At 46.0% G+C, this 12,362-nt stretch overlaps 1 protein-coding gene across 7 annotated transcripts in view; it reads right to left on the reverse strand.

Moving 5' to 3' along the window:
• Positions 1-12,362, reverse strand: part of PPFIBP2 (PPFIA binding protein 2) — a 153,181-nt gene that overhangs the window by 14,147 nt on the left and 126,672 nt on the right. For 5 of the 7 annotated variants that reach the window (XM_058305795.2, XM_071218223.1, XM_058305799.2 and 2 more), the window contains 6 exons: positions 11,743-11,810; positions 10,126-10,183; positions 9,103-9,162; positions 4,872-5,010; positions 3,095-3,236; positions 2,102-2,230 (listed from right to left, as the gene is read on the reverse strand). In XM_058305795.2, coding sequence (XP_058161778.1) covers positions 2,102-2,230; positions 3,095-3,236; positions 4,872-5,010; positions 9,103-9,162; positions 10,126-10,183; positions 11,743-11,810 — 596 coding nt within the window. Of the gene's footprint in view, positions 1-2,101; positions 2,231-3,094; positions 3,237-3,664; positions 3,698-4,871; positions 5,011-9,102; positions 9,163-10,125; positions 10,184-11,742; positions 11,811-12,362 lie in introns of all 7 variants that reach the window. The other 2 variants (XM_058305794.2, XM_058305798.2) reach the window with 1 other exon arrangement.

The following is a 12,362-nucleotide window of genomic DNA, read 5'->3' on the forward strand; positions in this document are numbered from 1 at the left end:
GTATTTCTTTTCCACCAGCAATCTCATTTTTGTTACCACAAGCATTGTTACGATAAACAATTTCTTTAGGACTTCTTCATTCTTATTCCTTTCATCATCCTTTGTTATGTGTAACAAAGCACAAAGCCATTCAATCAAAGCAGCTGTGTGGCTAGAACCGTAGCTTTCTTCCTTTGGCAGAGAAAGCTGCTAACCCCCAAGCCAGTTCCAGATGCAAACAGGCTTCCCTAACATGCAGTCCTACTCAGAGAAATATGCCAAAAGGTCTTAGACAAGTTCTTATACCCTGACACATGACTCTCCTTCCAAGAATCAATCCTAAAGAAATAGTCAGAATTGGGGCAAAAATTAGTCGTTCAAGGACATTTACTACAGCTTTTGTTTGTCATCAGAGAAAAAAATAAAAAACATCCGGAATGTCTAAATTAAGAGAATTGTTAAATTAGAAAACTTTTATTACGGAATATGTGCATCAGCTTTCCTTGGCTCACTTTCTAATGGTTCTAGAATGGTCTCTACCTTTTCAAACCAGATTATCTTACCCCTAAAAGTGAACATGTGCTGAGCATTTACATTGGCAATTAGAAGAGTACCACCCTCTCCTTGATCCCTAGAGGAGCCACACCCAGGAGGTCCCTGCATCCTCACATTTCTTTTCAAGGCTCCTGGAGGGGCTGAGTGTACCATCAAAGCATAAAAGGATCGGAAGGCTCCTTTGTCTCATATACAGGGGATCAACTAGCAAAGCCTAGAAACATGGGGGGGACGACAAGCTGAGGAAAATGAGTATCACATCCTTGTACAAAATAATATAACCTCCCATTTCCACATGGGATGCAGCTTGGTGAATAATATCATGCTCTAAGGGAAATGGCCTTCCCCCTTATTTGGGATTTAGACTATATTAATGCTGATATTTAATATCTGACTTAATATTGAGCGTATGTGTGTGCATCTTATTCAATATCTGGACTTTATGCTGGTGTATAGTGACCTCCACGTAGCCTGAACTTAACAGAGTTATTACATTTTATTTTTGACTGTTTGGCTAGATTTAAAATGTTTAAATCCAGTAAAATGGATTGTCTTACAGAAGGCCTCCAGAAGTACTTATCTCGACTGAATTGATCTTGACTAACTCACACTTGAATACAAAATCTGCTGGAAATGTGTTCTAGGGATTGCGTGGTAGGAAGAACAGAAATGAAAAGCAATTTCCCAAAACACAGGACTAAAGATTCATACTGTGCAGGTTTGAAAGGAGACTCTAAGAAGAGGGGGTAAACTAGTACCTGGAGGGTGTCTACCACACATTCCTCAGGAAAATGTAAATGTTTTTTGTGCTTTTTCATTAAGGCATGATGAGAACAGTCATGTGAAACTTACCATTTTCACTGCAGCTCCACATAACCCTTTACAACCTCCTGTAGTTACTCACCCTTCAGTAAAGTGTGGCACAATGGCATTATGAGGGAGAAAGGCAGGCACAGCCTACTCCACCAACACCCATCCATGGAAGTCTGTGTGGAAGGACGGGGCTGACCCAAAAGCCGGTAAGAGATGACTCTCTCTCTCCAATGTTCTAGAAGAAGCTTACCCTTGAATGGTGGAAGGCTGCTGTCTGAGTTTGTCACGCAGTAGCTCATGTAATCCTCTTAAGAACTTTAATAAAATACTTGTTTTTAAAGACCATTTTACAAATGAGAATATGGAGGCAGAGAAACATATATCTTGGCTTGGGTCTCCCAGCTGGAAAGGGGCTGAGCAGAGATCCCAACCCAGGCCTGGAGTTGTAGAACCTATGCTCTTGATGGCTGCACCAGAGCCTCTCAATCCAGTGTGCAGAGGCACAACCGAGAAGGGTGCACAGACATGCAGAGCTGGTGAGCCAGAGGCCCCTGCTCCCAAACCCAGCCTTTCTGGCTGCCGGGCCTCTTGTACTCACCTCTGTGTACTTATAAACATGAGCAATTTCTACGAGTGCCAGATGGAAAGGCTGGGGAGCAATGCACAATGTGGTCCTGCCTCCCCGCCTGCCCCCACACTCCATTCTGGGCCAGGATTTCAAACAGCTCCTTGCAGCAGACTGAGGGAGCCTTACCTTTTCTGACCCTTGGAGTCTTTGGTTCTGGAGAGCCTTGGCCCTGCTGTCGCCCGGAGACCACCTCGTCGGAATTCTGCCAACCCCGGTGCATCAGTGTTGAAATTTCCTGACTGAGTTCTTCGGATTCTGTGTGGAAGGTAATCCATTGGGACTGTTGGGCGTCAGTCTGAAATTGTGGGGTCAGTGCCTACCCTAACCAAGGTTCCAGGCAGCACCGCCCCCAGTACCTCCCTTCAGGTCAAGGATCACAACCTGTTTCAGCTCCTTGACCAGACCCAAGCCTCAATCCTATTCTGCCTCTGCAATTTGGGCCACTCCCCTTGGGGGTCAAGGAGAAGGGTGATACCAGGTAGGAGGCCCAAGTTCCTGCCTCAATTCACAGACTGGGTTGACTGAGCCAGCAAGTACTCAGCTAACTGTACTAAAAGATTTCTTCTTAACAAGATATGGACTGACCCCCAAGACAGAAGAATCTGGTTTTGTTCACACATCTCCCAGAGCACATGTAAAGTGAGCTGTAGAGCATGTGCTCAGTGTGCAGGATGGATGGGTGCCTAAAAGGAATGACATTTAAGACAGCTGGCTAAAAGTAATAGGTGACTTTCATAGTTCTAGTTCTCTGGACCTTACAAAACAGCTCAAGGAAGCAGATGTACTCAAATGGCTGAGCACCTGCTTCCCATGTATGAAGTCCCAGGTTCGATCACTGGTGCCTCCCAAAAACAAACAAACAAATGAAAAAACCAACTCTCACTGGGGAGCAGATATAGCTCAGTGGTTGAGTACCTGCTTCCCATGTATGAGGTCCTGGGTTCAATCCCTGGTACCTCCTAAAAGAAACAAAACAAAAACCCTCAAATTCATCTCTCTAAACATGACTGCTCTGTTTTCATTGCTGTTCTAACATCTGATGGACCAGAGGCTAAGGTAGACTCTTTGTCCGTTCAAGAAAACCATGTAATACAATTATGATCATCACCACCAACTTACTTTCCCCAGAATTTCTTGATGCCTTTGGGGTTCCGTTTACCCTCTGGCATCAGAGGAGACTGAGGACCTGACTCAGCTCCTGATGACGTGGATGAGAGGTCGTTGGCCATGGCACTGTCATCCCAACTACTTTCTGTTTCTCCTGGGATTGAAAGAATGAAATGATGTGTGAGTGAGTGGAAGTGATGTGACCTTTGGAAACCTTCTCCATCAAGCCTGGGCCTTCTTTTAGTAGGAGCCGGGAAGAATTTTCCCAGTTCTGCCTTTAGCGCAGAACTCAGTACCAAGATCTCAGAGACCTGAAGGGGTTCAAGCAACTATGGGTTTTCTCTCTGAGGAGGTAGTTAGCTTAATGTTTCAAAGTTGGATGAGCTAATAGTCCTCAAATTCTAAGGTGTGGGGTCTAAGTACTTGTGGATTGCTCCAACAATGAGCTTATTCTCTTTTCCCCAAGGGACATGAAGGGATGCAGGCAGAAAGGGGAATGTGGCTGAATGTTTGGGGGTTGGTGTTAGGGTGGGGAAACAAGGGCATTCTCAACCTCCACCTCACCTGGAACAGGTACAGTACCTAATACGGGAGCACTGACACTCCGGCCACGATCTCCAGCCAACCAAGAAGCAGAGAAGCCACAGGAAGAAGCAAGAAAGGCCAAAGTCCAGGCCAAAAGAGTTACAGGGAAGCAAAGAAATAAAAGAGTGTCATCAAGCAAGAGAGAAAAACTCAAACAGAAAGAAATCATACCATGAGGAGGACAGGGTGAACGGTAACTGAACTCAACCCACAGTGTTAGCTCAGTGAGAGGCAGCCTCACATCAGGGGACCAAACACTCCTGGCACCACTTCCTGTCAGGCCAAGGTAACCACGCATGGGGAAAGGGAGGGAGAGCAGCGAGGGCTGACTACTCCAGGCCATACGGCGCTTGTGCAATTGCCAGGGCTCCCTCAGCTTGGACTGGAAAGATCTGAAGCTGCTGCTTCGAGTCCATTCAAGGGCCTATTTAGAGGCTCCTGCGGCCAAGGGCAGAACTGGTCTTTATGATGCCAACACATGGGCTGGCTCGGGGAACAGCCAGGGCTGAGGCAGGGGTGGGGCAAGTTTGGCCAGGATGAGGATATTCCCTCATGGGTGCCACTGAATCTGCTGCTGACACTTTTAGGGAAAGACAGCCCATTATGGATGAAAAACACCAATGACCTCCATGATTTCAGGCCCTAATCATCAAAAGGACACCTGAGGACAGACACCCTGGCCCATTGGCCATGGGCTCCATTTCCCTAAGAAGAATTCCTCCCCTCATTTGGAAGTGCACATAATATAATGGTTATAGGGAGGCTGCAGCAAAGAAGGTAGACAGAGGAGAGAAAAGATTAGGATGACAGAAGAAGGAAGAGTGAGGAATGGGAAGGGTGGAAAGGGGTGACTAAGGGGAGGGGGTAGGAATGCTAGGAAAGAGGACAGGAAGGAGTTGAAGAGAGGAGGAATTAAAAAAAAAGGAAAAACAATGGGGGTGGGGGGGAATCATCAGTGGAAAGAAATATGGGGGTACAGCCTCACGTTTTCTGTGATTCTAAAGGTTTTGCCCAAGGACACAACTTACCCAGACAGCCACTGTCTTAGAAGTGGGACGACCATGAGGTACAACTTGTCCCAGCTACCCACCCCACCATTCTCCAACTGCGGGCTGCAGTGGAAAGTGCAGGGATCTTGCATGGTAAATAGATGTGCCAAGGACACTGCTCCTGAGGCCACCAGCCCTGGGGCCTGGACACTCACTCAGCCCCAGCAGGCTGCTCTCCGTGGCATCAGGCTGGGAGGCAGTGGGAGTAGATTTGGCAGCTTCTCCATTGGGTGTGGCTCCTGAAAGCTTCCCAGGTAATGTGGGATACTTATGTTCCACCCGGAAAGGACTATCCTATTGGAAGGAGAAAAAGATACTGGATTAGCCCTCAATCTCAGACTTAAACCCAATCTTTGTACACAGGAAAAAGTCCCTGTTCCTCCTCCAAGAGCTATTTTTCACTTAGGCCAATCCAAAAGCCTGTCCAAAGATCACTGGGCCTGGCCCAGAAAGGAGGACCAGAGTCAAGACCAAATCCAGGGCTCAGGACACCTGCCTCTAAGCAGGAAGTAGAGTTGCAAATAGAGCCTTTGTCATGTGACCTAGGGCTCAGGAGCTCAATAAATTAAAAGCTGTGAATTACTCTTAGCATTCTTTGAATAGACTGTAAGCCAGAATTCTAATACAAGCTGCATATTGTTTTACCATACATATTTTATAACAATCCTCCAAGGTATTATTAAACCCAATTTAGCAGATGAAGACAATAGTCCAGAACAAAGTAGTTAAATAATTGGGTCATTCCAGGTCACCCAGGTATTAGTGGGGTTGCAACAGTAGGAATCTACATCTTCTCCCTGGCAGGAAAGGAGACTAAGTTCTGTCTAGCTATGGGTTTCCCAGCTCTTCCAAACTCGCTTTCCTGTGGACAGTAGGAAAGTGTTTGCTGAGTGCTCCCCTCACAGACCTCTGCTAGGGCTTGACCAGGTGAACACATTACACAGCTCTGTCTGAGAGAAGCTACGCTGTGGCAGGAAGGACTGGAATTTAAAATTGAAGCAGCAGAAGAAAAACCCTGTAGCATGGTAATAGTTATTCTGAAAAAACATGAGGTTAAGGCAAAGCAAGGTGTCCACATGCTCAGGAGAGATAACTACAAGAGGGCCAGAGGGCTACATGCCAACAGAGAGATCTGTTAGGGACTTGGCGTCACAGCCTGCATGAGATACAGGCTCGGTGCAGTGGGCCTTGGGCTTGGGTCCCAGCAATGGAAAGGCTCCCAAAGAAACAAGTTTACTAAAAGGGGATGAAGGACAACACTTATTTTGGTGAAGAACAAAGGATAAAATGGTCCTCAAAATCCACAAACCTGAGTGAAATACAGTGGAATGCCTCTGAATGAGAATAAAACAGAGAAGTAGAAGCAACATTATTAAGGGAATGAACTGTGGATCACTGGACTGGAGACAAGAAAAGTAATGTGGAAGACAAAACAGATTTTTGAAACTGGCAAGTCAGAACAGTTATGGGGACCGCAATGGCTGAGACATCTTTTAAAGTTTCAGATAACTAAAAACCAAGCACCCAATACATTTCTGAATTCATTTGGCTTATAAATTTATGTCCTGGAAGTTGTTCAGTTCATTCACTGAACTTTTGATACTAGGACCTATAATACTCAGAAAGGAGAGAGATGAGAAGAGTGCACTAAATTCTCAAAGAATTCTGAAAAGAACTGGCTGGTAAGGTGTAAGTATTTAGAACCTCAAGAGATAGAAACGATGAGATTTTTGAGTTCTTGATGACCCATGAGGTAGAGGTTAGATGTGGTCAGACACGTAGCCAGGACCAACAGTTCCAAATGTGAGTCCAGGCGCTAGTTGCTTTGTGATCACTTGGGGCACATGTAGGGCAATGGCAAGTCCTTTAGACTCCACCTGGTCCCACTGAATCAGCCCCTGTGGAAGTGTACCTCAGGGGTCCCTTTTTAACAAGCACCTCAGATATTGATGCACAGTCAGACTTGGGAACCTGTGAGAATCAAGTTTGGAGAACTGAAAGGCATGACTCTAAGGCTCCATATTATATGGGGACTATGAGAAGGGGACGAGCTCTCCTGGGAGCCCACAAAATAAATTGACTCTTCTGGTTTCATCATCATACATGCTCCTCCAAGACAGGGCAGAGACAGCCAAGCACACCAATGCAGGCTTCCCTGAGAGCCCCCTGAAGAGCCTAGATGTAACTGATGTTTGGGGTCCAAGAGGTGGTCCAGACCTGCAGGAAAGACAACAAAGGAGCTGAGAGCAACAGAAAGGGCTCTCTGATCTGTCTTCGGACCAAGAAGAAAAGGAAAGAAGAAATAACTCACTGCTGGGGAATGTAGTACAAGGTTAAGAGATGATATGGAGGAGATGGAAATGCTCAACTGAGTTCTGCTTCTGCTGTCTCCTAGAAGAATAGCCCTGATATGCAGGAGCAGGAACCCCAGCCAGGAAAGCAGCATATAAATGATTACCCAGCTGGTCCAAATTAGAACAGAGATGCAGCACACTGGAGTGAAAGAGCCCAGACTTTGAGTCAGACTGACTCAGGGAAAGCTCTTTAACCTCTTGGAGCCTCTGTTTTATCATTGCTGAATAGGGTATAACAACTCCTACCTCAGGATTGCTGTGAAATAATATATGCTCAGGGCCCAAAACAAAGTGGGCAATAGATAAACAGAAGCACAGAAAGTATCACATGCCTGGATCCTAGAGTGACAGCAACAGCCAGAACAGACTCAGACCGAGGAAGGCAGAGGCCAGACTCTATCTGGACTATGATGCCCTGGCTGGCCCAGGGAACCATTTAAGGATACATAGGGACACGGGTGCTGATCCTAAGGAGAGTGAATAGGACTTTTTGCAATCTGTGCACATGAGAAGAACAGTTTCAGTCCAGAGACCTGAGCACTCAGGGAGGGCATGAGGGATTTAAATTCTGGAGATGTTGGGAGCAGGGAAGGTTGACTTATTGTGGGCTCCAAGGAGAGCCAGACCCCAGATCAATGGATGTGGTTACCAGGGAGGTCCAGAAGACATTTTTAAAAGACAGAGCTGGGAAAGAATACAAGGGATATCTTACAGTCATGAGCTTATTCACAGAAAGCATTTAAGCAAGGGCCAGGCACCAATGTTAGGAGATGTTGCAGAAAGATTCTTTCACCTGTGGCACTAGTGATCCTGGAGAAGGGTATGGGGGGACAGGAGTGGCTTGGTGGACTAAATAAGATTGCACAAGATTGTGACTATGGTCAACATTATATAAGCAGTACTCATATTTCTTGGAAATCAAATCGGTATCTTAAAGCTTGAGCATATACAACCTGGCTGCGCTTCCAAAAGGGCAGGTGGTCACTTATAGATGTGCTTTGGAAACATCTGTGAAAGGCCTAATTGAAGCTGAGGTGGGGAGGGAAGGGGAACCGCTGAGTGAAACAATGTCACAGAGCAGTCACAGTGTTTCAAGGAACACACAAGACGACCACGAAGGGACCACCCACATCCCAGTTTAAGGTACAGTGTCTCCAGAGTCCCTGGACAGGGGAACAGGCTGCAGACTTTTGCTCTACAATTCAAATGGCCCAAAGAATGGCTGCCCATGTGAGGCACCAACTGCTACAAATATGGAAGTGTGGAGAAGCTCTTAATATAGATGTACAGAAAGGATCTTCCTCTTACAGATTTGGAAAAGTAGAGATGCCGCATTCTATCATACTGATGTGAAAATATAAAAAAGGTCATTTTAGGCAGAAGTTGACATGCAGTGATACCCCACATCTCAGAGATGTGGTGGCAGAAGACACTGAGAACGGATGTTTTGTTGACCTCACAATACATGTCCCATATAATATTTCAAATGGTCATTAGCTATGGCTGAAACCATGCTAATTATGCTGATCTTCAATGCATCATGGATTCAATATTTGTATACCAATCTGGAAACGTAATCATCTTGCACAACAGGTTTCCTAGGAGAAAATCAGTTCTAATAGAACTTTTATAACATGACGTATTCATAAATGGGGGGCTAAAGGTACTCATGTGTTGTAACTATGACATGGCACAGGAAGGATGAGAGCTGTCACACTGTCCTAAACATGTGCTGGAATCACAACATCCTCCTCCCAGTGATTATATCTAGATTGTTTAGTTAAAGATTAATTTCTCTGAGCATATAAAATGAAGGTGATAATAATAACCACTCCAGGTAACAAAAGTTAAAGCACATTATACAGCTGGGTGCACACAAAAAGAAAATGGAGAAGGAAGCATTGTTTTTCCCTCACCCGCTTTCCCCTTACTGGTAACATATTTTAAGGTTTACACCTTTAACCTGCTAAATGAAAACACTCTTGAAAATAGTGTAACCACAACAAGTGATAGAAAAATGCAGTTCACATACCTTGGGTTCCATCTCAGGGGAAAGAAGGTTCCCATCAATGCACTGTTCAAATGGCAAGGACTTCAATTTATGTGGAGAAAAAGTAAGAGACCCATGTTAGTCATAAACAATAAAAATGCAGAATCACCTGCCTGCCTCCATCTGCAAAGCATATCCCCTCCCTCTCTACCTTCAAGTCAGGTAATCACTGTCCCTGGCAGGAAACCCAGGTCACTGTCCAACCCCATGAAATCCTGTGTAGCTGCCAGCACTAACAGCTGAGTGAGAGGCGCATGACCAGGGGGGCAAAGCCAATGAATGGGCACATGGCTTCTGCCAGCAACAGCCTTTACTGCTCTTCACCAGGGAGGCTGGCACACTGCTAGAGACCAAGGGCTCTTCTGTAGAGTGGGCTCGCTGAAGGCACTCTAACAGGAGATGATCCCTCAGTCACCAACGACTGAACTCGACAGCCTGGGACCTTCCTCCCTAGCATAGGGGTCACCCACATGGTCAAGGGCTACCCCATGTAAGGGGCCACAAACCCTCCTCATCTCTTCCTAGACTCTCACAACAGTCTCCTCTCCAATCTCAATGATAGAATACCCTCCTCCTGGAACCATCTTCTTCACCCACATACTCATTCAAAAAACCTGCAGTGCACCCAACTGCCTTTTGGTTATAGGATCAGTATTTAAGATCTTCTTTGGCTTGATCCCACTCATGGCTTCAACCTTACCTCTTCCTGCTCCCCATCATTTTCCAAAGTTATCTGTGCTCACCAAACTCTAACCAAGGCTTTCCCCTCCTTAACATCTTTTGTTCCAGGCAGCATTTCCTGGCTTGTCCTGCCTCTGGGGACTTGCCCTGGCCCTGGGCCATACTTGTCTGGTTTCCTCAAAGTGATCATGTAAGTGCTGCCTCCCTGGCACTCTATAGAAACCTCCATGAGGTAGGCACCAGGAGCTCATCTGTATATCCCAGTACTGTGCCGGGCACAAAGAAGTCACTAGGTAATCTTTACAGATTGATTGATCAGCTGACCTTTTTCATGGATTCACTTCTCAAGTCCTCTAGACTACAGGAGAGTTTTTTCTGAGCCCTGGAAAAATGCAAAAGAAAATGAAACAGGAAATTGTTAGTGGAGGAGGTATGTGGTGTCATTTGTGTAGAAGACATCTCAAATGCTTGACCAATAATGTGTCTTGGGCTTAGGGCCAAGGGCAGCAAAAAGTCTTCCTCTAGTAATAACCATTATACCCTGTAGGATAGACTGGTTTGCCAGTGTCTTGGTGGGATATCAGGGTTAAATCCAAATTAAAAAAACACTGGGCATTCCTAAAAAACTAGAATACATTCAATTGTATGTGATGCATCAATGGGAGGTGACTGATATGGCCATAAGAGAAGACTAATATCTCTTGATTCAAAAGAGAGGAAAGATAATGACAATGCCTTGTCTGTGAGTCTCTAGAACAATCCATGGAGGGATGAGCTGGTGCCTTTTTAGAGTTAAGATGAGCACACCAGGCCACCATAGCTCACAGCACCACCTGTGGTTCTCCAAGCTTCTACGCTGTACAGTATGCTCAAAGGAATTTTATTTTCCTTAGGGGCTATTTCACAGAGGACACCAACTGGACAAAGAAGAGGCAACACTATCAGTGGTCACAAGCATTACCTTGTGCCAGGTCTCCTTGGCAGTCATTATTTTTCAGTGTGAATGAATGAATTAGCATCTGTTTACATAATAGTCTCTTTTGAGTCTGGTCAGTGTGAGTTGCTCAGTGTTGCTTTCCTGAGAGAACTCATAAACAAAGTACCTGATTTTGCAAAACTAAGACTGGTCAATCACTCAGTCTGACTTTGCCAGTTTCCTGTAGGGCTAAAGTCTCAGGGGAACAACAGGTCTCTTTGAGCCTCAGAAATGGAATCTATGAACACAGGCAGGGGTGTGCAGCCCCAATCACATAAGCTCTGGAGACTCAGCAACATTCTAGGGAAGCTTCTGCTGAAAGACAGCCTGTCCTTGGCAGAGAAGCAGCCACATCTCCTCTCCATGGAACCCAAAATGGAAATGTGTTCTAAAGAGCTGACATGGGGAAGTAGAAAGAGGTTCCTTTTAGAGGGAACAAGACAGTCAAGTGACCCCACAGGCCAGTTCATCATAAGCTCCTTCTTATGAGAAGCTTCCTCAAAGCAACTGTACCAACTTCCCTGGGAGGGGAAATGATACTCCTTAGAGAGCCTGGATGATAAAAGGGCTAGATTCACTCTGAGACTGTGAAGTTCATTCCAGAGAGACTGATGGAAATGACAGACACACAGCACAGAATGCTGTCTCAGCCCCAAAGAGTCACTGGAAGACATGGATGAGTTGCAGCCACCTCTCCTCTGAAGCTCCAAGCTCTGGCCAGGTCTTTGCTCAGTGACAATGACTCTCACTTGTGGGTAGGAAAGTCACAAGCCAGGAAGGTAGGCCTGGTTCATGACTGCCCCATGGCTTTGGCTCCCCTGTGGCCACTGTTGGGACTTGGAGAGCTGCCCTGCCAATGGGCATGGTGGCCATGGTCCCTGTGCATGGCCAGTCACCACCCATCTGAGGAGTTCCAGGAGGGTCTGAGAGCACAGCAGCTCTGGGAAAATGTTCAGGCATCCTACCTGTTTTCCAGGGATTTCTGCGGGAGTGGAGGTGGCCCCACTACGGGAGAGCTACATCTCGGAGGCATCTGCACCAGAAACAGAAGTCACTGTAGAAAAGAACTGCTGTTTACCCCCCCGTTCCCCTTCTTTGAACTGCTCCTTTCCTCTCCCTTCACTTCCCTCCACCTAGGTACAGCCATGGCGGATACATCAATATGGGTCCCTTCCTTTGCTCTTTTAAGATGCCAAGCAATAGGCATAATGATCAAGCTGGGCCAATTTACCTGTCCTTCCTGGTCCCCAAGTCTTAGCCAAAGCATATATCCCAGGATTGGAATCCTGACAAGAGTCCTGAGACCTGGCTCCCTCAGGGTTTTCTGCCCCTGCTCTTTCTGAGCTTGGTTCTTTAGCTTTTGCTTTCAATGAGTGAGACTCCCTGCACACCCTTTCAAAAACATTCCGTTTTGGCTTAGGTTAGCAAAGGTCCATTTCTGTTGCTTATAATGAGAGAACCCTAATTGATACAGTCACTCAACAAACATTATCAACACCTGCCGTCTGTCAGACCCTCTGTTAGGCAAGGAGCAAGCACTTTACACATCAGGGAGGCTGGTAAGTAAATTAGAATAGGGGTAAAA

The sequence above is a fragment of the Dasypus novemcinctus genome, chromosome 10 (assembly GCF_030445035.2).
Source record: "Dasypus novemcinctus isolate mDasNov1 chromosome 10, mDasNov1.1.hap2, whole genome shotgun sequence".
Classification (NCBI taxonomy): Eukaryota; Metazoa; Chordata; class Mammalia; order Cingulata; family Dasypodidae; genus Dasypus; species Dasypus novemcinctus.